The 24,853-nt window shown below is 39.8% G+C and overlaps 1 protein-coding gene across 2 annotated transcripts in view; it reads right to left on the bottom strand.

Annotated features, from left to right (window-relative positions):
- ltbp1 (latent transforming growth factor beta binding protein 1) overlaps window positions 1-24,853 on the bottom strand; it is a 115,231-nt gene that overhangs the window by 2,362 nt on the left and 88,016 nt on the right. For both annotated transcript variants that reach the window (XM_024264035.2, XM_024264034.2), the window contains 14 exons: window positions 24,533-24,619; window positions 23,839-23,964; window positions 17,787-17,909; window positions 15,101-15,226; window positions 12,753-12,881; window positions 10,929-11,057; window positions 8,999-9,136; window positions 6,898-7,059; window positions 6,217-6,306; window positions 5,993-6,121; window positions 5,762-5,902; window positions 3,665-3,838; window positions 1,983-2,144; window positions 67-216 (listed from right to left, as the gene is read on the bottom strand). In XM_024264035.2, coding sequence (XP_024119803.1) covers window positions 67-216; window positions 1,983-2,144; window positions 3,665-3,838; window positions 5,762-5,902; window positions 5,993-6,121; window positions 6,217-6,306; window positions 6,898-7,059; window positions 8,999-9,136; window positions 10,929-11,057; window positions 12,753-12,881; window positions 15,101-15,226; window positions 17,787-17,909; window positions 23,839-23,964; window positions 24,533-24,619 — 1,866 coding nt within the window. The remainder of the gene's footprint in view (window positions 1-66; window positions 217-1,982; window positions 2,145-3,664; window positions 3,839-5,761; window positions 5,903-5,992; window positions 6,122-6,216; window positions 6,307-6,897; window positions 7,060-8,998; window positions 9,137-10,928; window positions 11,058-12,752; window positions 12,882-15,100; window positions 15,227-17,786; window positions 17,910-23,838; window positions 23,965-24,532; window positions 24,620-24,853) is intronic.

Genomic DNA, 24,853 nt, shown 5'->3' with positions numbered 1-24,853 from the left:
AGAGGTGGCGTGAAACAAAGCAGCTCAAAGCGTTCTCTTTTCACTTGTGTGTGATCGCTCCCTCACCCACGCAGGCCATGCGGGACAGGTCCAGGGTGTATCCGTCAAAGCAGTCACAGGTGTAGCCCTCCTGGACCCGGACACAGCGGCCGTTCTCGCAGCCGTTCAGAATCCCACACTCCTCCGCCAGAAGACCCTCGAAGGCTTTGTACGGCTCTGCAACACAAACCAAAGAGAGTCGATGTTAGCATGGAATAAGTCCGCCCCTACCCATCATCCATCTGTTTACAAGCTCTCTCGCTAGCTTACAGCCCCTCACACCCCCAACCTAACATTACCGGAGCAACAAAAAGTTCTGAGTTGAAATCTTTTATTAACAGAATGTTTGCATCTGCTCTTGATTCCCAACGGTTTGACTAAAGAAATACTCAGAACTCAGACTTTTTTTTTGCGTTTTCTTGTGATAATGAGATCCACTATCTCGTTATCACGAGAAAACAAATTTTGTTTTCTCCTGATAACGACATAAAAAATAGACGAACAGACAACTTTTCGTGAAGTGTTTTCCTCTGCTGTTTTTGTTGTTAACTACAAAATAAAGACACTTAAAACGGGTAAAGTCTCATTGTGTCAGTGCAGGACGAGAGGGACACTACTATAAGTTCTTCCTTATCTCATTATCATGAAAAATGAATTTAGCCTTTTTTGTGATAATGAGATCCACTATCTTGTGATCACAAGAAAACAGAAAGAAAAAACAAAAAAAAAATAAAAGTAGGGCAATTGTAATCCTTATGTACGATGTCCTCCATCTGAAAAATGCTGCAACAACATGTTAAATTCACATAAAAACACTTTTTCATCGGCGTTGGTCTTTAAAAGAAAGAATATTACATAAATCTGGTACAGCTTATTTATAAAGGTTATACCTTAATTTATTGAGCACCAGAGAAATAAAACTTTCACCCAGTTTTGACTCTTGAATACCAAATAAATCTCACATCTAAATTTGTAAAAGGTAACTTTTCTTACCGAACATCTTCAGGAAAGAAAGTGACATTTTCTTTGTGTTGTAGATCAGTAATTACTGTTCTGTTTTCGTATGCAATGTGTACCCCATACTCTTGTGTACGTTAGCTCTTTTAATTCAGGCATGTCTAAAATCTTTTATTCCAATTGAACATGTGACATACGTAAACATTTGTTATAATTGGATACATTTTTATGGGGTCCATGTACACAGTTCAATTCTAATCCTATCTTTGATCAGAATAAAGACATCTAGTACATGATAGTACATGTACACGCAGCTACTGAAGCATATTTAAAATGTACAAAAATGTGTGGTGCAAAAAGTGTCATTAAAATGTTTACAAACAGCAGAACCTTGAGCTGATATCTGATTTCTTCTCCTTTTTTCCTATTGCATCATCTTTTGGTTCTTTGAGCCACTAGATGGCAGCACAGGCACATTTAGAGAAGCCGCCAGAGAAGCTTAACAGAACACACAACGCACAGCTCCCAAGATTGGATTGTTTCCGGCAGGAACTGACTGAGCTCCAGCAGGAGAAGTCAGCTCATACTGTGAGGGGATGTGTGAAGATTAACCCTCGTGCTTTAATCCTGTTAGACATTTTTAACGCTGGCTGTGACCGCAAACCTTCTGTGTACACAGATGAAGTATGATGGAAACTCAGCTTTGAAGACAGCTGGCCCTTTAGTCCACTTTACAGCTTCATGACATGACAGGGAAGGATGTCTCATTTCTGACTCCACACAGGAGGCCTTCGTCAGAAGTCTTGTGCCTTCTGTAGGTCACGCCCCAGGAGTCCTGATTTTATCATCTCAAGATGGCGCAGACTGTTACCCTTTGATGTCTGTTTCCTCATAGTTCTGACTGGCAGCAGCTCCAGAAGACTTCTCCTCTCCATCATCTGATGAAATATATTCACCCTGGTTGCAGCTAAGATATGTTTGCTCACCTTCTTCTCTTTCGTAGAACCGAGGGGGCGGCTGATGCTCCGGCAACAGTGAGTAGTCGGGGCTCACTTCATATTCGTGGACCAGACCGGCAACCAGGGCGTCCTGACCGTACGGCCGTCGCCCCACGCCCAAAGGCAAATTACAAATATGTGCATAGTCCTCTGGAAATGTTCAGTGTAGAGAAAAAAAATAAAATATCAGCAAAATTAAGAACAACAATCATTCAAAAGATAGAAGATTGAGAAATTAAATTTTGTCAAAGCGGTCTTAAAAAAAAGACCTGGACAGTAAACGTTGAATTATATTTTAAATATTCCTGGAGAGTAAAAAACACACAAAAGTCAGAAGTTTTGGAAGGAAAATTGTACATCTTCCCAACAGAAAAAGGGCCAGGACGGAACATAATTAATATAAATAAAGTTTCCAGCCAGCAAAGCCAACTGGGCCCCAAATGGTTTAAAAGTGGGCAGAAAATGTGGGCCCCAAATGTTTTTATCTGTAGTTTCTGTGGTGGCCCCACCCATGTTTGCCTATATTGGTTTAAGTGGACACTCAATGGGTTAGCTCGCTATGCTATCCAGCCGCCTGGTGGACAGTGGAGTTTGGTAGCTCACTACATCAAAGCTCGCTAACTAAATACAGAGGAGCTTGCTAGTAGATTCTGTGCTTGAATTTTGTCATGTTCTGTTCTTTGTCATGTATTGAAGTGTCTGGTTGTCAGTTCTTTATTATCAGGTCATCTGTTGTGTTCAGTCAAAATGTTTGTTCCCTCATGGGTTTTTGTCATGTTTTGGTTAATTTATGACATGGTTTAAGTTCCTGTCACCAAGCCTTCATTTGTGTCCTCCACCACCCCTCCTTGACATCTAGCTCAATACAGCAGAGCTTGCTAGCTTGTGGATCTCGCTAGCTCACTACAGCACAGCTAGCTTGCTGTAGAGGAGCTCCCTAGCATGCTACAGTGGAGCTCGTTACCATGCACTGTCCACTGGGCAGCTGGCTAGCATAACAAGCTAACCCTTTGAGTCTCCACCTGTGTGGACAAACACAGGTGGGGCCACCACAGACACTGCAGACAAGCCCAATCAGGGCCTGCATTTTCTGCCTACTTTTAAACCATATGGGCCACATAGGGTTTAACTTCAAATACAGAAGGGGTTTGTACAAATAAACTATCTTTAAATTATCTGCACAAATAGGTGGTTTAAACCAGTATAACTAGGAAGTGAACTTCTCTTCTGCAACTGAAGCTGCAGAATTGTGTGTATGTGATTCATCTGCCTGTTGGAGGGGCCGAGTCACTGACTGCAACATCAGTTATTGTTGAGAAGAGTCAAAGCAAAACCCACTTTACCTCAATATATGTGTGTAGCCCGTTTAGATTTTTCAAACAAGTCTTTGAAAATGATGTTTCACACACAGCATAAGAAATGTTGCTGCGTTGAACCTTTGGCTGGTTCTGATTCATTTTCTGTCCTCATTTTCCCTGTCGTGTTGCTGTCATTTGTTGTTTAGAGATCGAATTGTAGTGTAGGTTGACTACCATGACTACCAATGACTGTTCAAGACGATTGCTGCTTCTTCATAAATTCTATGAGTGTCTGTTGAATATTAAACCTTACTCCAGGCTCTGTAACTGTTCTTGTCAGAGTTTAATAGTGGGCTTCCCAGATGTGTGTACCTGTGTTTCGGGGAGGACACAGGGCGCACTGCATGCCCCACGCTTCTCCATGCAGGCAGCAGCACTCTGTGAATGTGGTCTTCCTGTTGTCGCCCAGCGGCTCTGAGCACATATTGGTGTTGGTCACCATCTGCCAGCAGATTCCTTGAATCGTCTGCTCCGGCTCCTGTTGCTCTGCAAGCACACACAAGTGTAATGTCAGATTAACATTGTGCATCCATGTAGGAGATTAGGTCAAACAACTCCAACAAAGCTCAATGCGTTCAAAAATAAAACATTAGAGTGAGGAGAAATCAGCCGCATGTGAAGAGAAAAAAAGTCCCCTCTGTCTTAAACTATGGCTATCTTACAGGGTTTGCTTTATATGACATGAATAAAGGTTTGATCGAACACTTTAGTGTAGAAGACAACTGCAGTCAGAACCAAAACCACAATCTTTGTCAATCTGCAGGAAAGAACTTTACCAGAATGGAATCACGCCTATGGCAACTAAAAGATTGATCTTTAAAAGGAGCAAAAGGTTCATATCAAACACACATGTCAAGAGTGACAAAATGCAGTAAATTGTGACTCCTAAATACAATTTTAGGAAATATTTCTGCTGCATATCAAGTGGGGGGACTCCTAAAAGGACAGGTTTTGGGTTCATGATGCAGGGCGTAATTTGGTTGCATTTGCGACTGCATTTTTTATTGGTGCTCCTAAAAAAAATTCTTGGTCACACTGGTGCACCCAGCCGATTTGCGATGAGAAAAAGAGACACACGTAATCTCTGCGACTCCAAAAGTCTCACTCCTGTACGTGTGTGCAGATGTAACAACCTCCAATAGGAATTATTATTTTTATTAGAATGTACAGTACATCTTAAGGAGCTTCTACACCGGCTGCGTCCGCACGCAATCAGAAGCCGACTCTTTCAGAGTTGTTCAGTTTGGGTCCATGCGCATGGGTTGTGCTCTCATTATGAACCTCTACATTAGTGATATTGTGTATATCGGATCAAAAAGCAGGACAGAAAAGCCGCTTTTTTCTGCGCCAGAAACAGCTGGTTCACAGTGATCAAACTGTAGAAGATGTATGGCAAGCTAAAATAAAATGTATTCACTGCGAGACTATTGGTGTTTTAGGGTGAACTACAGTAGGTTAGATCACATAAACGAACTCATCAACGCAAAACATTATAAAGATTGCAATGACAATTAAAAACAAAAATCAAATAACAAAAAAACAAAGTTTTAAAAATCAAAACAATATTACAAAAATAACCAAAACGATAAAAAAAAAATGAAAAAAAGAAATGTTTAAAAATTCCAAATGAATGACTCTGTATTGATCACAAAACATTTAGAAGTTGTTTTTTTTTTAAGTTTTAGTTCAGTGAAGGATTTTAAAGCCCGACTCCAACTATATTTGATCTGTTTTTAAAATGTTTTATAGTGGTATTTTCACTATGATTCTGCTGTTTCAAGCCAAAATCTTAAAAATTGTCGTTTTCTTGGACATATTTTCTGCAGAGCGGCAGAAGCTCATTAGAAATTCACATCTGAGTTGTGGCTGTTAGTGTGAAGTAACCTTGCACTATTATTATTTTATAAACTATATAAATTTGGTAGTTTATCATTGTTGTAGAACTCTGTTATAAATAAAGGGCTTTACGTTTACCAGCTTGGAAGTTCATCATTATCAAGTATTAATGCAGATATTGACAGCAAATAAAAAGGAATGTGACCATGTAAAAGTGCTGTTAAATGCAATGAGGTCGAGAAGGTCGGTGCACCAAACTTTTGTGCTGGTGCAACTAAGAAAAAAACTTAGGCGCACCGGTGCAACCAGTACAAAAAGTTAGTCCAGAGCCCTGTGACTAATTTTTGAATTTTTATGTTTATTATTATTACATAGGAATGATTGAACATTTGAAATTAAGTTTCTAGGATGGAAATTACTTGGTGTAAGAAGACTCAGTATCTACTTAACACAGTATGTATTTTAGCTAATTAGACAATAGTTCAGACATGTTTAATTGTGTTATGAGTTTGAAAAACAAAGTGACTGGCTTAAATGGAGAGAATTTATCCAACGACGGAGGATGAAACTGACCGGTCAGAGCAGCAGCAAAGATGCAGCGGTTTGTTTTGGTTTCCAACATCATGGGGGGAGTGCAGAAGCACATGAATGAACCGTCTGTGTTCATACACTGTCCGCCCTCGCACACAGACTCATCCTGACACTCGTTGATGTCTGCTCAAAGGAAAGGGAACACACAGTTCATCAGAGGACTCGATTCAATTCACAAACACCTCCCTTTCTTTAAGCTGACACCCCGCCCACCTTTGCACTCCAGCTTGACGGGGTCGTAGTATCGTCCGGTCTTACAGTAGCACTCATAAGTTCCCTCCTTATCCAGGCAGAAGCCATCTTTACACACCTCTTGGCCAAACATGGCGCACTCATCCGCATCTTCAGTTTGGAGCAGAAAAAAGAACAGAAACATCACAAGAAGATCCTTCAGAAGAATATTTAAAAAGCATAGTGAATACATTTCATTTGCTTACTTTTGTAGCTGTCAGAAGTGGGAATCCCATACAGCAAGTCTACACTCGGGATGAAACCTTTTCCGGACGGACACATTTGGTTGAACTGGTCTGAAAGAAGAACGTTTCCTTGGTTACGTTTCTCTAATACAGGGGTATTCAAATCCAGGCCTCGAGGGCCGGTGTCCTACATGTTTTCCAACCAACCTTCCATTGAAGCTCCTTATTGGCTAAACATACCTGATCCTGGAAATTAGCAGCCAATAAGGAGCTTCAATGGAAGGTTGGTTGGAAAACATGTAGGACACCGGCCCTCGAGGCCTGGATTTGAATACCCTTGCTCTAATATTGCTTTATCTAATAATAGGTGAGCTTCTGCATCCCAAAAGTTCAGGAAAATTCAACGTGAGCTTTTAGACTGTGATATGCTCAGGAATTAAACAGGCAGTTCAAAAGAGGAAAAGTGTTACAAATGGAGGTGATCTAAAAACATTCATTTATAAGTTATCAAAACAAATATAATCACAATTAATTTTCACAGTGGATAGCACAAAAATAAAACAAATGTTTTCCACTTGCTTTCCAAAAATGAGTACAAAAAGTAAAAAATATTAACATTTATGGTTAATATTTACTGGGACTTTAACAAAATGACAGCTTTGGTCTATACTTCCCTGTAGAAGCCCAGATCCTTGAACTCACCTGTGCCGTTGACAGGACAGGGATGCACCTCGCAGTTGTCCCCCCAGCCGGCTCCCAGCGTGCAGCAGCACTCCTGCAGCGTGGTCTGGCTCTTCAGCACGCTTTCACACAGGTTCTCGTTGTCCAGGTGGTAGTAGCACTCCTTGCGCTCCACTGAGGACCCTGTTAGATAAATAGAGGAACAAATAGTAACCAATCTTAATCCTTCTATATTGCTTATTTTTTATTGTAATTCTTTGGAGAACTATGTGTGTCTTGAATTATTAATGAAAACATTTAAACCTTTAAAGAAAAAGCTTCACTGAAAAGAATTAAAACTCAGTTTTAGATTGTCTAAAACTTCTCATCTTATTGTTCCTCTTGAAGTGAGTCAGTCTGTGGTCTATTTGCAATAAAAGTACTTTTTAAAAACTATTTTTAGTAATGAATTTAATATGATTTTATTTTAAGATATGTTGTAAAATATTTGCGTTTCATCACATTTCATTGGGTGGTGGTTCTGCAGTTGAGGTGGAGGATGACATTTTCCTGCAGGGGAACTCTGAGGTAAAGAAAAGTGAAGCTAAATAACAGTGATCTTAACTGAACTTTGTATGTTTCCCTCTTCAGTCTTTTGCTTGTTATCTCTGCTGAGCGCTCACTTGAGTCCAGAACGAGGTGGTTGATATCTACACATTCAGTTTTTGCACTCTTTGGATGATATGTGATAAGTCATCTCTTGGTAAATGGACATCTAGGATGACAGGACTGTAATGTGGACACCAATTCATGTTCTCCCAGCCTAAGATGAGATTTAGTGCTTGCTTTTCCTTTTATTAATCAGAGATCTCTCCAAATGATTCATCAACACTGACGTTAGGAGAGCTGGACTGAATAAAACCACTTTTTGACATTTTGGGTGCTGGCTGTTTGTAAAATCAAGGGCCTGCAACTCTCAGGATGGGGTAATAGATGTGGTACTGGCACCCTAACCATAACCCAGCACTGGACGTAGTACCAGACGTAATACCAGGTACAAACCAGGCCTGGACGCGAACCGGTTCCGGGTCATGGTACCGTTACTGGGTTTGGGGGAAGGCGTTCTGACCCTATCCCCTATTGAAGGTCAGGATCTAGTACACATGTCTAACAACCCCCCCAGTGAGAGGGCTCCAGACCTCCCTCATCACAGGTAAGTCTAATTAAATATATGTGTGGGCTGTCAGATGGTCATGGGACTTAGGGCTTCAGAGGGTAAGATTCTAACTGATGATAATTGGACAGAGGAAAATGCGTCCCGCGTCCCGGTACTGAACCAGTACCACTGGAGGTTGGGGACCCGTGATCTAATGGGAACAGCCAGCACGTCAAGAATCTATGTTAATTTTTTACTAGGAGGGGTCCTTAGCCAAACATCAATATGTGATGAATTGGGACAGTGAATGTGTTGGTTGTAGTATGGCTCCAACATGGCGATGTCCTTACTGTGAAAAAATGGCGACTGAATTGACTTCCTTTGATTGGAGCTGAAAGTAAACCATTTCTATTGGTGACGTCACACTCACTCAGTACAGTTCTCTTCTTAATGTGATGACGTTGGTGGTTTTCACATGCTGTACTGTCCAGCAACAGCATGTGTTGCTCTTATCTTAGCTTTGGAATGGAAAGTTCTTTGGCCTTGTGGTAGAGTGTCCACTCTGACACTGGAAGGTTGTGAGTTCAAATCTCGGCCGAGTCACACCAAAGACTCTAAAAATGGGACCCAGTGTCTCTGTGTTTGACACTCAGCATTAAGGAGTTGGATTGTTGATAGCTGAATGGTTCCCGGGCGTAGCTGTGTCTGCAGCTCACCGCTCCCCCAGGGGATGGGTCAAATGTGAAGAATAAATTTCACACACTTTGATCTGTGACAACTAATGGAACTTTAACTTTTTTTTCCAATATGGTTTAAAGACCATGTCTCATCCATGACACCCCTTTTTCCTGGACTGGGGTTGAGTTTCCCTTTAACACCATAAAAAACAAAGACATGCAACCTAAACACATCCCATGTTTGGTTGGTGGAATAAAAATAAATAAATAGAGACGCCGTTGGCGCCTCAGCCATCTTGAAGCTGGTTACCTGTGGAAATGGGCTCACACTTGGCAACCCTGACGTTGTAGTTCTGGCCTCGAGGGCACTCGCAGAGGAAAGAACCGTTCACGTTGACGCACTCGGCCTCTCCACAAACACTGCTCAGCAGCTCGCACTCATTCACGTCTGTGAGGAAACAAGAGAACAATAATAATAATGAACTCTGATCCACATTCGTCTTGTATTCTCATCACCGATCTTTTTTCTTTAAAAGTGAACCCCCCTTTTTTATTTTACAATGTCTGCTCTGCTGGTTTGCAGTTAATAACAAACATTCATCATCACCTGTGTAAGCCCTAAACTGCAGTGGAACAAAAGATTATTTGTCAGATGATTTATTACATCAAGAATTACACACAAAAAAAAATGATCTTGTATTTTTTTTTGTATAATCCAGCTTTTAGTAAAAAAACATAAACTAAAACACACAAACTTCATCCAAGAAATCAACCACTAAATCTGACTTCTGCCAACAAGGTTAATTTTTGTGACTCAACTCTTAAAGTTCCCAGATGTCATCAAATGCAACCTGACACAAAACTGCAGCGGTGCAAAGTGGAGTGGTGACTCCGTAAATAAGCTGTCGTTGTCTTTAAAGTTGGTGTACATTTTCTTGACCAGTTTAGGAAGCTGCTGCTTTAAAGGAGAAATAAAAGGTCCGTGCTCTGGAATTATGAATAAAAATATCAGTGTGCGATCGGAACGATGGAATCTGACTCAAGGTCAAGAAATACCCTGTATTAGAAAAAAAAGTTACTTCCTCTTTTTCAGATTTTTCTTAGGAAAAATGGAAATTTAAAAGTCAATTTATTAAATGGTTGAAGCAAGATTTCAAAAATAGGCAGACAAAAACATTAAAAATGCCTGTTATGGCATTCAGTGGGAACTTTCCGGATGGTTCTGTGCAGAGGTATTCAAGTTTTGAACTGGCCAGCTAGATAAAGTATGTTGATGTTTGAGGTACTTGATTGACAGATTCTCCTGTGCACCCTTTCATAGTAAGGGGTGTGTACTTCCAACAAGCTCACTCCTGATTGGCCAGAGTGGTTACCATAGAAATGTTGACTCTCCACTGTTGTATTGAGACTAGCCAAACAAAAGGTGAGATTGTAAGTGTTGCAAATTTGGAAAACAGAGTCATTTCAGGTGTTATTTTTTAATTTTGCTTCACCACTACTTTGAAGCAGGTCTCTCCATACAAGCCTGTAGTAATCATTGCGCCACCATAAATCAATGTTAGATTAGTGCAAACCCCACAGGAAAGGTGTATGAGTGTAATTCGGCTGCGAAGCCTCTCAGGAAGCTCCGAGCGGAACGGTTCCCTCTGAACAGGTCCACACCTCACCACCAGAGCTGGCTCTCTGTGGGTGTGAGCCGCAGTCCAGTGATGGTTTGGCAGAGAAGGGGAGGCAGCTGGGTCGGACATGTAGTCAGAGTGTGCTGGTTTGTCTGGCATTGTGTTTGTGTTTAGGTGGTGTCGGCCTGATCAGGTTCTTACAGTTCTTGCAATCCCACTGAGGGACAAAAATACTTTAAATGAGAAGTGCAGAAACATTTTTGGACCAAAGCAAACCTGCAGTAACTTTAGCTTGTATTTAATCCAAACTGAACTTTCTTCTTAAGTAAGTATCCTAAGTATTTGCTGGTGGCATTCTTTCCTCGATTTAATGTTGTTTTTGTAAATTGTGAAAGTAATATTGAAGAGGATCAGTGATAGCATGATGACTCTGATTTAAACAAAAACTGAACCACATCTTACCCTGAAACACTTAGTTTGTAATATTTTTTTAACTTGTGATCTACAAGGATAACAATATGATCTGGAAGGTTTTAAAAACCTTGACCAAAGAAGGCTTTTGGAATGAGGGCGTGAATTTTTTTGGCATTTAAGAAAACAGCGCACAAGTCCAACACTCACCCTCACAACTTTGGCCGTCCTGGGACTCCTGGTAGCCCTGGTCGCAGAGGCACTGGAATGAACCCGGCACATTGACGCAGAAGCCGTGGGGGCCACAGCGACTCTCATTCAACCCACACTCATTGACATCTGAAAAAAAAACAGACAAACTTTTTATCTACAATTTCTTAGCCTCTTCTTTTAGTTTCCACTGATATGAAACACTGAAATTACACAAAAAGTGGTAGATTTTGAAGAGCTCAGTGGGCACGATCATACTTTACAACTAAGGCAGGTGCAGCAAAAATGTAAAAGTAGGGAAAAAAGCCAAGTTTCATAAAACCACACTTTCAGACATACACACTTCCACTCGAGTGAGTCTGCATAAATCATGAGGCAGAGGGCAACAAATATCCCTCCTCGTCTAGACAGCCAGCTCAAAGGCTTCCGTCTGTTTCTTTTCCTCTCAGGCAAGAGAGGGCATTAAACACAGCTCTGGCACAGAGAAGCAGACTCCTGCCAAGGCGGAGAAACCAGCAGCAGCACATGTGAGACACCGAGGGGAAACCAGAGGATGAAGACGAGGAACACTGTGGTGTCTAAACCATGAGCTCGTTGACTGGAGATGTTTCAATTACAAAGTCAAGCTGTGTCAAAAGTCACAGCTGGGAGAAACCATCAAAGTGGCCAGAACAGTCCATAAAAATGTTAACGGTAGGTGATCGGAAAAGAGTTTTTTAAAAGTTCTGAGGTGAATTCACAAACACCGAGAGCTGAAACCGTCTGAAACACAGATCAATCCCACATGTGTGAACCTGCAGTTCAGTTTTCTAGCAAGAACTCACCAAAAACACAGAAAAATGTTTATTTTCTGGTTTCTGAATAGAAAGGTTAGAGACCTTTGGCTATCAGGTTATTTTATCAGAGTATTGGTCGAAAAACAATAATATTTGGATTTAACTAAATCCTTAGTCACAATATAGGTGAATATTTTACAGGGGTAAAAGGGCAAATCTGTACAGAACACGGCATGCAGGTGGTCCACACGAAATGAGAAGATGGTTGACCGCTTTGTGAGTGGAGGTATAAGAAAATATAAATTCTGTAAAATCGTGATACTCCTTTCGGCTACATTTGTATCGATTTAAAACGCTTTTTTTCCTCAACCATAGATACGGAACATAAAATCTTTGTGGTACTTTATCTTATGCTACAAAACATTTTGTTGTGAAACTCAGACAACTTTGGGTGTTGAAAAAATATTTCTTAAATGAACAAAAGGAAAGCACAATGAGTTTGTTTGGTTTAAAGCAACTTATATGTGAGACTGTAGCAGAGCTTAATTTATTCTGATGATTAAATAAAGTGAATTTACAATTATATATGTTAAAGGTGTGTCAATATTCAGAATTTTAAAAAAGTAAAGTATTGTCCCTGGTACTGTCTCGGGATGTTATATCATATCGGGACACGTGTATCGCAATATGTATCGTATCGCAGGAATTTCTTCAACTATTTTGTGTTTACCTAAAAGAAATGCTTTCTTATTGTGCAACAGAAATGTATTTCTATAAATATATTACAATATGACAACTGCAGGTTTTATAGAGCTTAAATTGAAAGTGTGCTTCTAAGAAAGTTTGATTATTTTTTACACATAGACATTTCAGATATCTCCAAAAGAAGGTGCAGAAAAATGATTCTGACTGTGAAGTATTTGCACAAAAACAATGTCACTGTGAATGAGTGCTGCAGGCTGAAGTCGGTCCAACTAAACATAGATGTGTGATTCTGTGTATCCCATCGAAGAGTTTCAAGTGTTTAGTGAGGAGCGCTGCATCTTACCTTCACAAGAGAGCGAATCCGGGCTGGCAGAGAAGCCGCTGTCGCACAGACACATGTAGGACCCTTCTGTGTTCAGACATCTTCCATGGGGGGAACAAAGCTCCGCCTCTTCCACACATTCATCCACATCTGAGATAAAGACAAACAATATATATTTCTTTCATTTTTTCTGTGATTTCTTCTTTTTATTTATAAATAAAAAACATGGACACACAGCAAACTGAATTTCAGCTCTTGATTTTTATTGTGTTGGACGAGTTTGAAGAAATATCTCAAATAAAATGAGAAATAAAAATCAGAAACTTGAATCAATTTGACGCCTGATAAAAAGTTTGGAAGGGGGGAAATTCTTAGATTCTTAAAATAGGTCATGTGGTTCAAGATTAAGTTTGTAATCTGTTTAATGAGTTTAAAAACAAAATGTAAATTATTTAACATCAAAATAGTGACATTAATACAAAATAAACCCATTTTGAGGATATTTTGGGAATCTATACCCAGAATATTTGCTCATAGTTTAGAGCATTTAGTTCAATGGAGGTAAAAATGTTAGATGCCCCTAATATCTGCTCAAGGAGGTCACACTGGACTAAAGAACCACAAAAGAAATACTGAAACATCTTTTTGTGCATGAATGTGCAATCCCACACATGCATGCAGAGCGCACAGAGATGGAGGAGCCCCGGAAAACATGGACGGATTCAGCTGAGAGAAGCTCTGATGGGGAGTTGAGGATTAGCACCAGCATGCCCCTCATCCATCACTCGGTAGTTTTACAAACTTTCAGCCGACAGCTGGGATTAACACACACAACCCAACAGCATTTATCAGAGTTGGACTGACCTCATGGAGCTGCGATGCAGACAGTGGTGTGTGTGCATGAGTGTGATCCTAAATGCATCACCAAATGAAGGTGAATCATGATTACCTTAAAATCAAATTCACATTCTTAATCAAACTTGTGCAAAGCTGCATTTTTTATTTCTATTTTGGGATGTCATTTCTGAAGAAATTCTGCAAACATTTTTCAGTTCAAAAATGTTTACCAAACCTCAAACGGCTTTCTGATTTATTGATGCATATATTTAAAATATTTTTGGTCAAAATGAGACTTAAAATATACACTTCTGTGTTTTTGAATGCTAGTAAAAGGTTTTAATAATAAAAGGTTAATCAATCTTTAATGGAGCTCCTAATGAAAGACATGCGTCCAAATTGTCAAATACAATTGTCTGATTGGTCAAACTTATTGACTGTTTATAAGAACTGGACTGAGAGACTCCTCCTCATTCGGTGTCCCAAACAGGAAGTACCCTCTGGTTCCAAAAAGCCAAAATCACATGGACTTTTATAGAGAAATGAACAGCTATTAGTCATTCTATTTGTCAGAATAACTATTCTTTTTCTGATTTCGTTTTTTCTTTTTTACCCTCTCAGGGCCGAATTAAGTTTTAATAACATAAAAAATGTGATATTTGGGGAAAATTATCATTTGTGGTAGTAATAGGTAGTTAGCATTTAGCTAATGTAAATCTGCAACACCTGCCTCAAGAGGATTAATATGTTCTTGCTGATCCTATTTTTTTATTTTATTATGTTTTTAAAGTTATTTGTTCTTTATTGCAAGTTATTCAAATTATGAGCTGGCCAATCAGATGTCTGAATAAATATGTTGCCTGCTGGCCCCAACGTTGAATATTAGAAGTGTTTGATTGACAGTTTCTCCACTTTCAAGAGGGTGTGAACTTCCAACAAGCTCACTCCTGATTGGTGAGAGTGGTTGTCATAGAAACGTTGACTCAGACCGAGTCAGACGAATCACTGCTTACTGACAATTTCTGACTCCAATTTGGGGGCGTCTGTATCCCAAAAATTCATTTGGTTGGAGCCAGAAGAAAGGCATTTTCTGAGTCATGCAGTCCCCGTTGTTCTCTCAATGTCACATGATTAGGTGGAGATTTAGTCCACCGGTTTATGTATGGAGAGGGTGGGCAAGTCCTGGTATTTTTTGTTGACCTCTTTATTTACATTCACCTGGTACAAGTTTTTAGGCCTTGAAAATTCGTTTTTTTTAATGCATATTTTTTATGCTCAAAAGATTGTTGAACAAGAAGTTTTTGGTTTACTTTAAGTGTTACAAAGAATGGATCTGCCTCAGCGACTCAACCATTAAAGACAGCACAGGTGACATCACTCGCTCCAGTTCTTTCATATAGTCAATGGTCAATTACTCGAATTTAAAAGACTTCTTTTTATTTTAAATCTAAATACTTTAATTTTGTCATAAAAACTGTAATATATTTTCATTCATATCCCTGGGAGTATGAGTGTGTGATTCTGGGTCTTACCTCTGCACCGGGTGTCGTTGATCTGCCTGTATCCGTCAGGACACACACAGCTGTACGAGCCCACGTTGTTGAGGCATTCTCCCACAGATCCACACGGCGCCGCCTCCTCCACACACTCGTCCACATCTGGAAACCAGTGGGTTTGTTTACAATGTTTGCATGAACAGCTCGGATGCAGGAGCTCCAGGACTGAACAAGACTCAAGCTTTAATGAAGTAACAAAAACTGAGGGCCTGAATAAGAACCGCGGAGGCCGCGGTGTCCGTGAGGTCAACTGCACGGGAAGCGGTGCGGTTTGTTCCATCCTGTGCTCAACCATCTACATCTGTTTACTTTAAAGCGCACATGCTCCACCAGCAATAAGCCGCCCTCATAAAAACACAATAATGATTTCCTGCTTATAATCTGCATAGAAAGCATCACTCTAGAAGAGTCATAGATTTGACAGTAAGGAAACGGATCATTTTAAAAAAGGTTTCCAAAAAAAGGAATGTTGCAAAAATCTATGTGAAGTTTTTGTTTCTTGTGTTGTTAGTGTGTAAAACTGAAACCCAAACAGGTTGAAGTGGCTTCTAATATTCTTGTCAGCAATTTATTTGTAAATCTGAATCAATTCAATCTGAAAAATAAACAGTTTTTACACAATTGAATAAAAAGAAAACTAAAAAAACTCTAAATCACAAGAGTACAGAACAATGTTTATATTCTGCACTGAGCTCGTTCAAATGTGATGCTCTTATATATTTTAAAAGACAATGATCCTTTGCTATATTGTGTTTCACTTTTTGCAGTCTTGCTTTTTGTTTTTTTTAAACCACACTCTGCATCCTGATTGGTCACAGACTTCGTCCAGTGTCTGCTGTATAGAATGAGCTCAGATCGACAAAACTGTATAATCTTCTATCGCAATCAGATCTTTGTTTTCCTTCTATAAATGTAGACTTATTTTTATACAAAGAATCAAAATGTTCGTTTCTGCCAAAGAAAATGCATAATGAGGAGTTTTACAGCCTTAAAACATCTATAATCCTGCTGTGTGAATTTATCCTAATGCATTTTATTTTTTGGGACATAACTCTGAGGAAACACTGTAATTGTAAAAGAGGAAAAGTTATCAAAGATATGAAGCTTAGTGTGTTCAAAATAAAACTGAAAATACTTTGCATCATCTTCTACAGCCCAGAACATCATCAAGGATTCAGGTAATCAAGAGGAATCTCTGTATGTCAGGACAATGTTGGCGGTCTTTCAACTTATAGGCGAAACTGAATCTCTGTGTCAGTGACGATACTAAATGATCTAAGGATATTTCCAGAAACATCTGTGGGTAAACACATATGTGCACACCGTATGGAAAGCTGTCTGTGTTGGAGGAGCTCTGAATGCTGAAAGGTACATAAAGAGAAACATCTGCTCCTCTCCAGACGACGTCTGTTTCACAGAAAGCCTTGTGTCCTATCAGCAGGATAATACACAGACTCCAGCTTTCCAGCAGCATGGCTTCACTGACCTGCAGCATCTTTTATCTACAGAGAACATTTGGAGCAACTTTGATTATGTCAAAGATGTTTCCCAACATCTCACCAAATGAAATGTTCAAGTATCCTGAAACAGCATCGCTTTATTAAATGATCCCATTTACCGTTCTTTTTTTTTTTTTTTTTTAGTATTCATTTTTTGTGTGACTAAAAGTCAAACTGATCGTTCTTGTCCTCTCTTATTTTTTATTTATTTTTTATGGGGACAATAATACAAAAGATAATCATATTTTATATTTATTTTTTTTAAGTCCTCAGACTAATATGGGAAAGAAAGTACTGCTGAAAGCGTCCGTCATTCAGACACAGCTCCTGCAGTAGACGGTGAACCTCGCTGTTCTGGAGGAGTCTCTGAATGATCTCATGAACCCAGACATGGAGACATGATTACAGATCTTCAAAATAAATAACCCTGATCCCTCAATATCAATAGTGTTTCCTATTGTAAATGAGACATACAGTCAATGCTTCCTTAGCGATCAGGCTAAAAACCTTAAACGGTAGCTCCTCCCACACGCATCAGGAGTGTCAAGGTTGTGAACACATTTTTGGTCAAGGATCCAGCAGTGAATTTGACGCATAAATGTCAATATTTGCACTTGCAACGCAGCATTAAGCCAGGCTTTGCAGATTTGCACTTTTCTCCCAAAGTGCAATTTATATATGATTTTTTCTTTTTCTTCATCTTGTGTTGCTGCGACTTATTACCCGGAGCGACTTATAGTCCAAAAAATATGGTACATGGAAGAGTAAATTTGCTCAGCTGACCCATTCAGCATGATATCTATGGTATATTCTGCTATCAATAAAACACTGATTTAAACGACTAGGAAGTTTTCAGATAAACATCGCAATCTCATCACAAACAGAGCTGCCGTTCTGATTTAGTCATTCATCCACACCAGATAAATCAAAGGTATCAATCAACCTACAGTATGAAACATTTCTTTGGAATGTGGGAGGAACCAGCATGAAGTCAAAGCATGCACGGACAGAAGGACCCAGGAGGGATTGTAGCCTATGACGTGCTAAACACCACACCGCTAAGATTATACCGAGTAAAATATCATGAAGCATTCTTATCATTAAACTCATCATTATCCAGCGTCTACTCTGTTTTTGGGTCTACAACACTCACAGAACCGTACCGTCACACTGGTCTCCAGCCGATGACGTTCTGAATCCAGGCCCACACTCACAGAAGAAGGAGCCTCTGGTGTTCTGGCAGTGGCCTTGTATGCAGACCTGCTCGTCCTGGCACTCATCCACATCTGAGGAGCAGAAGACCACGTCAGCTGACATCAGAGTTTCAAGTATCACGGAGATCTTTTTGACAGGTAGCAGACAACAATGAGGAAAGTGCAGAGGCATGTCGGTGAAGTCACTCATTATACAACGCTTATGTCCTCATGACGTCCAATAAAAGAGCCTGATTCACAGCAGAGATCCATCATCTCCACTCTTCAAACTGGGAGAAGATCTTAAGCAACAGTCAGAGCACACAGATTTTAGAGGTTGTTGAATTGTAATGTTATCAAAGCGCTCATAGGCGTCTGCCAAGAACTAATGCACATTAATGAGGCACCTATTCACCTCTGAGGCTGATGACATCAGTGGTTAAAACACAGTTTATATTAGGTGGACTTTAACAGAAACATCTCTATAAACAGCTAAAACCCATAAAAGTGAAGCTGATCCATGCACTGAGGAGTTTCAGGCTTGAATAAAAAACACCTCTCAAACTTCTTGCAGTTTACCTTCCAGTATATTCCATTCCACAGCAAATCAACTGTCGCTGATCTGGACATTTGATTTGGCAGAAAGCCGTGTGTCCTTCCTGACAAAGCTGGTATTTTATCTGGGCTACATATGTAGGTAGTAGCATCTTGCCTCAAGGCCCACACTGGAGTCAGCTCATCACGCCCTCTGTGGATCTAACCCTGATTTCTCAATACATTCTCATTCCAAGTCGTACATTTTGGCGTTTGGTTAAGGAACCTCCGCGTCAAACATTGATCTTTTGGGTGGCCCCAACTTGTTGTTTTTAGACGTGCTGGCTGTTTGTTGGCCTTAACCTCCGGGCCACAAACTGGTACCAATCTAGTACCAGGAGGTGGATCACACTAGTACCCTAACCCTAACCTTAATCTGGTACTGGATGTGGATCGGTCCTGTTGCAGAATAGACTAAAATAATGTATTTTTGGATATTGTTTAAACTTTTAGTGAACAAAGATTGACATTGTGAGTCCTCCCTAATGCTTTTCTGCATCCAGCTCCAGACACACCACTGCAGCTCACATTACACTTCTGATAAGCCGATTCGACTCAGATGCTGCATCTCCAGCAGGGTTTGAACACACTGATTACTGATCCACACAGCGGACATCCTAAGGGGTGTAGCTAGCCACTTGAGAGAACAAAAAGAGACCATTTGTATCACTCTGGGCCACCTCATGTCTGGTCCTTAAGAGAGACATTGTGCTGAAGGTAAACCCGTTCTCTGAATAACCTAAATTGCTGAATGTGAAACTTTCTTAAATATTGCCAATCTTTAAACTTGTTATTTTTTCATTTTGTGGAGCTCGATCTTCTCCTGAATAAAAGATTGGGGTGGAACAGTATCGGATGCGTGCTGGGCTAAGGTTCAGGTACCGGGTTAGGGTACCAGTACCGGCTACGTCCCGAGGTTCGCACAAAACATCCGGACTCCCAAAACGCCAAAAAGTGACATGGAGGGGTCCTTAACCATTCGTCAATATGTGACGAGTTGGGAGTGAGAATGTGTAGGTAAGTCCTGCACTTAATTTAGCAATCTACACGCTTTCCTCTCAAATTTACAGCTTCTAAAGTTACTGTAGAGTTAAGATACTTTTGCAAAAGTACACCTTAAAGGTCGGTTATTACTTTATAGTGATTGATCGTCCTATCAGTTGTATTGTCTTCCTACAGCAATCGTACGGTCTAGTACAGAGGTGTCCAAGTCCAGCCCTCAAGGGCCAGCTCCCTACATGTTTTCTAACCAACCTGCTATTAAAGCTCCTTATTTGCTAAACACACCTGATCCAGGTAATCAACCACAGATGAGACAGGATTTCTGGAAAACCAGCAGGAGGCCGGCCCTCAAGGCCTGGATTTGGACACCCCTGGTCTAGTAGTTCATACTAAGGTTGGATGGTTTTGCTTGCGAATGGATGTCAAAACTACGACAAATTTCTCAGTAGCATTCATACTTTCGAGCCTCATCATTTTTTTAAAAAGTTCAATTTGAAATCATTTGCCACTTGCTCCACACCTTAGTCAAATATAGCTGAAGTCATAGTTGCAATAGAAAGTATACATGCAGTAAAAATGTCATGTTTGTTTATTTCTTTGGAGCCGAGTCAGAATGAAAGAATGTCTCACCCTTCTTGTATTTAGAATGCAGTAATAGCCGCCGTGTCTTTGAAATCCTGGGATGTGGAAACAAAATTTCTAGAAGGAGTTTGCTCCACCGTTGCATATTCTAATTGCTCAAAATAAGTTCTGGTTAAATATCCTAATATGCATGACATTGTACTACAGGCGTGAAATTCCAATTGCGGATTATGTCATCAACTTGTGACACAAGAATAAATTGGCCCTAACAGTATGGATAGAGTTAATTTGACCTAAAAAAATCTCTCTAACCAGCATCCCTCCCCAAATGTTCGTTTTAAAATTAGACATAATTCAGTAGGTAATGTCAAGCGAACATCTGCCATGTGACTTATTCACTTCTGGAGCTGCCTCCGCTTCCTATTATTTCCTCCTGTGCCACCATCTCTCTCTGTGACCCGCTGAGGTTTGGCTCGCCTGACGCGGTGCAAGAGGAGCTCGAGCCTCATAGCTGAGCTGGATCCGATGGAGGATTTGTCTTTGGATTTTATCAACAGAGTGTAAAAAAAAAATTAGACATCTTTGAGTATTTTTTTCTGTTTCTTCGTTTTATTAAAGAAACACTGATAAAGATGATATTTTGGTGTTTTTAACATGTACCTGTGGCATTTTTCTGATGATGGAAGACATATAAAACTACATTTCTTAGTATGTCTTTATTCAAATGCTTGTGATTCAGGAGTAGATGAAAATTTGCATTTGAAAAAGAGCTTATTTTCTGTGTAGAAAATATGTAAATATTCAAACTCTAACCAAAACTTATAAATGTATAGAATTGTGGAAAACGTTTAAATAGCTTAAAAAAAGGAAAAACCTGAACTGTTATGGTTGCAATTTATTTTGTTTTTTTGAAGCAATAAAGGGCTACCTCGGGCTGCACGGTGGCGCAGTGGTTAGCGCTCTCGCCTCACAGCGAGAAGGCCCCGGTTCGAATCCCGGCTGGGACCTTTCTGTGTGGAGTTTGCATGTTCTCCCCGTGCATGCGTGGGTTTTCACCGGGGACTCCGGCTTCCTCCCACCATCCAAAAACATGCTTCATAGGTTAATTGGTGACTCTAAATTGCCCCTAGGTGTGAATGTGTGAGTGACTGGGTGTGTGATTGAGGCCCTGCGACAGACTGGCGACCTGTCCAGGGTGTACCCCGCCTTCGCCCATCAGTAGCCGGGATAGGCTCCGGCACCCCCGCGACCCCGAAAGGGAAAAAGCGGTCTGGAAGATGAATGAATGAATGAAAGGGCTACCTCCGGTTCTGGTTCTGGACGTTGATGTCTGCAGCAGGTCCTCTCGCTGGGAGCGCTTTTACAATAGATTAAAAGATGACTGGAGTGGAACTTTAAATTGCCTTACAAGTGTCTTAAATTTGGTTCTGGCCTGTTAAAATACAGTATTGAATGCAGACACGAGTGAAGTTTGAGGATTATAGATGTGATTACTGAATCTGAAGTTGAACTGATCTCACTGGGTTTTCATCAGCTGTAGAGGAGAAATCACTGATGACTTCAAAGCTTTGGCAGTTCAAGTCTACAAAGCAGCAGTTCACAAAATTCCAGAAATTCAGAAAACATTTTTGTTGATATTATTTGGGCTTTAAGTCAAATATCAATTTGTGCAAAAAATGTGCAAAGCCTCAAAACTGAAATATTGTTCACTCTCTTCTTCTTTTCACTGGATGAACAGTGAACAGATTTCCAGCTGGTTGCAGTAATTCCTGTTTAGGATTCCAAGCAAAGTCTGAAAATATCCAAGCAGTTTTTCTATTATTCTTGTTAAAAAATACTGTGGTATCATATAAATAACATATAAACCTCTGGAAAATAATTCAGAAGCGATTGCTTTGCCTCCACAGCTGAGGGGAAGAGTTTTACTGCAGCGATGGGGAAACGATCATCAGGCCTGTTTGGCCTCACGGCCCTTATTCAGCATCATTTCACTGGGTGGGGAGAGCAGCATTGAAATGGCAGGAAACCACATAATGACAGAGTGTTTCGTATTTGTATCCGAAGGAAGGGCGATGAAGCAGGGAGGAGGGCGGAGCAGACCCTGTCAACAATGCAGCTGCTGGTCGCAGATTTCTGATTCTGTTGGTCTGCAGCAAATCCAACGTGCAGCAGGACCCTGCAGGCGTCCTGATCACTCCTGTGTACTTCCAGCATTAAACATGTGTCAGTGTAAAATTAATGACATGATCCGAAAACTAACAAAACTAGAAAAGAATGATAGATAAGTCTCTGCTTTTTGGATCAACTTATTCTCTTTTGCCAAAGAAGCACTAGCATCCCTGAGTAATGGAACGAAGTAAAATAACTCAAAAATAAACTTCAGGCTCCCACAACCCAGTGAAGGTTCTTCTACGGTGTTGCAATTGAAATAAAAGTAGATCTGATCTGGTTGAATTTTCTCAAAACTTCTAGTCTCTACTAAAGAAGTCCAAAAGAAAAAAATGCCCAGTTATAAATTTCAAGGACAAAGCAGTAGAGACTCTGAGAGGATCAGAGAACAAACAGGTTTGGAGGTGGCCTCCAAAACATCTGGACCTAAATCTTTAACCACGTAAGTCAATTGAGAACATTTACAATGCGGACTTGGATCTATGAAACATTTTTGGATGGTGGGAGGAACCGCAGTATGTGGAGGAAACCTCTACATGCAACCTGAAACCTTTAATGATAAAGAACATTTTGGTCCAGATTCTTACTGATCAAAACCAAGTTAGAGCCACTTTGTTTACAAAAATATACTTTATTTATGTTTTTGTGACTATGATGCCATTCATTTTTAACTGTTTAACTATCTAAAAAATTTAGCTTATTTTACTATTGACAGCAACTACTGAATGCTCATGTTGCAGCAGATAAACTTAAAAACTGAACTGAAAACTGAAAAAAGTCAGATATTATATTTTCTATCAATGGGATTTTGTCCCTTATTTCTTCATAAACAACGTTGGTGTAAATTCCAAATAAAAAAAAAGTATACATATAACTGGAGTTAAATTATTTAAAAAAAGGTTTTCTCTTAACAGCAACTAAGCACTATTGTGCAGCAGAAAATAAGAATCTGTGTTTTAAATTTATTGTAATATTAGTAGATTCAAATTTTTACCAACATTTTGCTCAGTTATCTGACATGTTAATTATCTAAACATAAATGTTAAAGCTTAATAAACTAAAACAAATGAACCAAAAAATATATTTGCATAAACCAAAGAGCCACAATAGAGAGACAAAAGCCTCAGGTTGCAGACCCCTGGTCTCCACAGAAAGAACCCTGCTGGGACTTGAACTGAGGCCTTCTTGATGTAAGACAGAGTGCTAAGCAGTCCTGTCTGACTGTTCATCCATTCATGCTGGCTAAACCTCCAGTGTGTTAAACTCTGTAGAAAGAAATGGGAGAAAACTCCTCCTTGTGTGTTAGAAACACTCAACAAACGCGCCAATGCAGTTTTTTTTTAATCAAACTGGAGAAAATTGGTGTTTATGTTTGAATGTTAATTACTTTCTGTTGTGGTCCCGGCACGTTTGATGGACTTAAAAAAAAATCTACTTTATTTTTTATCTAGGTTACCTTAAATAAATGCATCAGTTTCATTAAAATAATAAAACAAAATTGCACTTTTGAAGATTAAAAAAACTAATTTTGTGTTCTTGTTATGCTGCAACCTTTTTTAAATGTTCAAATCAAACATAAATGTGTTAGTAAACACTCAGTTGTGTCAGTTTCTCATTGCTGCGTCCTCCTACGCCCTCCACACATACCGAGTTGGCCTTTCAGCTCATGACTCACCCACACAGGTGGTTTGGGCGTCATCGGGGCGGTACCCCTCGTAGCAGTGGCAGGTGTAGCCATCGGCAGTGTTGTAGCAAATCCCCTGCCCACAAATGTAAGGGTTGACCTGGCATTCATCCACCTCTGGGCCGGAGGAGACACATCACAGCATTAATGCAGCAGCTTGAGCTAATAAGGGGCAACTGACAACCACAACACAACATTAACAAGCCACAAGCTGACTGGATTATGGAAGAGTGACACAAGTTCACAGCGGGGAGCACTCAGCAGCTGAAGGATGTCTTCGTGAATTAAAGTCTGTCAAAACTACTGAAGGTTACAGATATAATAACATTTGGTACAATGCAAATAATTTCTAAAGATAAAAAAAAATACTTCCACATCACATACAGTGAATATTTACTTAAGAAAAATGTATTTTTCTCAATTTTTCCAAATTGTTTTTTTTCCATGAAAAATATGAAGATCAGCAGATTTTACACTTGGTAACAAAATGTCCTGTGGGCACCTCATAATAATTCTGAAACTCTATTTTGAACAATTTTGAATTGAGATTTCAGCCCCATTCATTATTTTTGGGTAGTTTCCTTATGCTGTGATTTATACATTCATTCATTTATATATATATATATATATATATATATATATATATATATATATATATATATATTGTGTTATATCGAGGCCTTACCAGCTGACTGAGTGGGAGCGATGTCCTGGCCGGCGTTGGATGGAAGGATCTCCCTAGGAACAGGAGGGGAAGTGTTCTCTATGATCTCTGACAAAAAGAAGAGAGTTTGGAAAAGTCAGATTATGATGACCTCCATTTCATAGCATCTCAGATGTGTTTAAATGGTAACCAAACCATAAATCAACTTTATTTGGCTTTTGACCTCTATAAATGGAGCTTTAAAAGTGCTGTCTGTTGGTCATTTTTTGATAAATTCTAATTAAATTGTTTAATTCTTGAATATAAAGTCAAAACCTGTCTGTGTGCTGCCCGCTACAGGTT

Source organism: Oryzias melastigma, linkage group LG15 (genome assembly GCF_002922805.2).
Source record: "Oryzias melastigma strain HK-1 linkage group LG15, ASM292280v2, whole genome shotgun sequence".
NCBI classification, from domain to species: Eukaryota; Metazoa; Chordata; class Actinopteri; order Beloniformes; family Adrianichthyidae; genus Oryzias; species Oryzias melastigma.
This window is presented reverse-complemented; position numbering and strand designations above follow the sequence as displayed.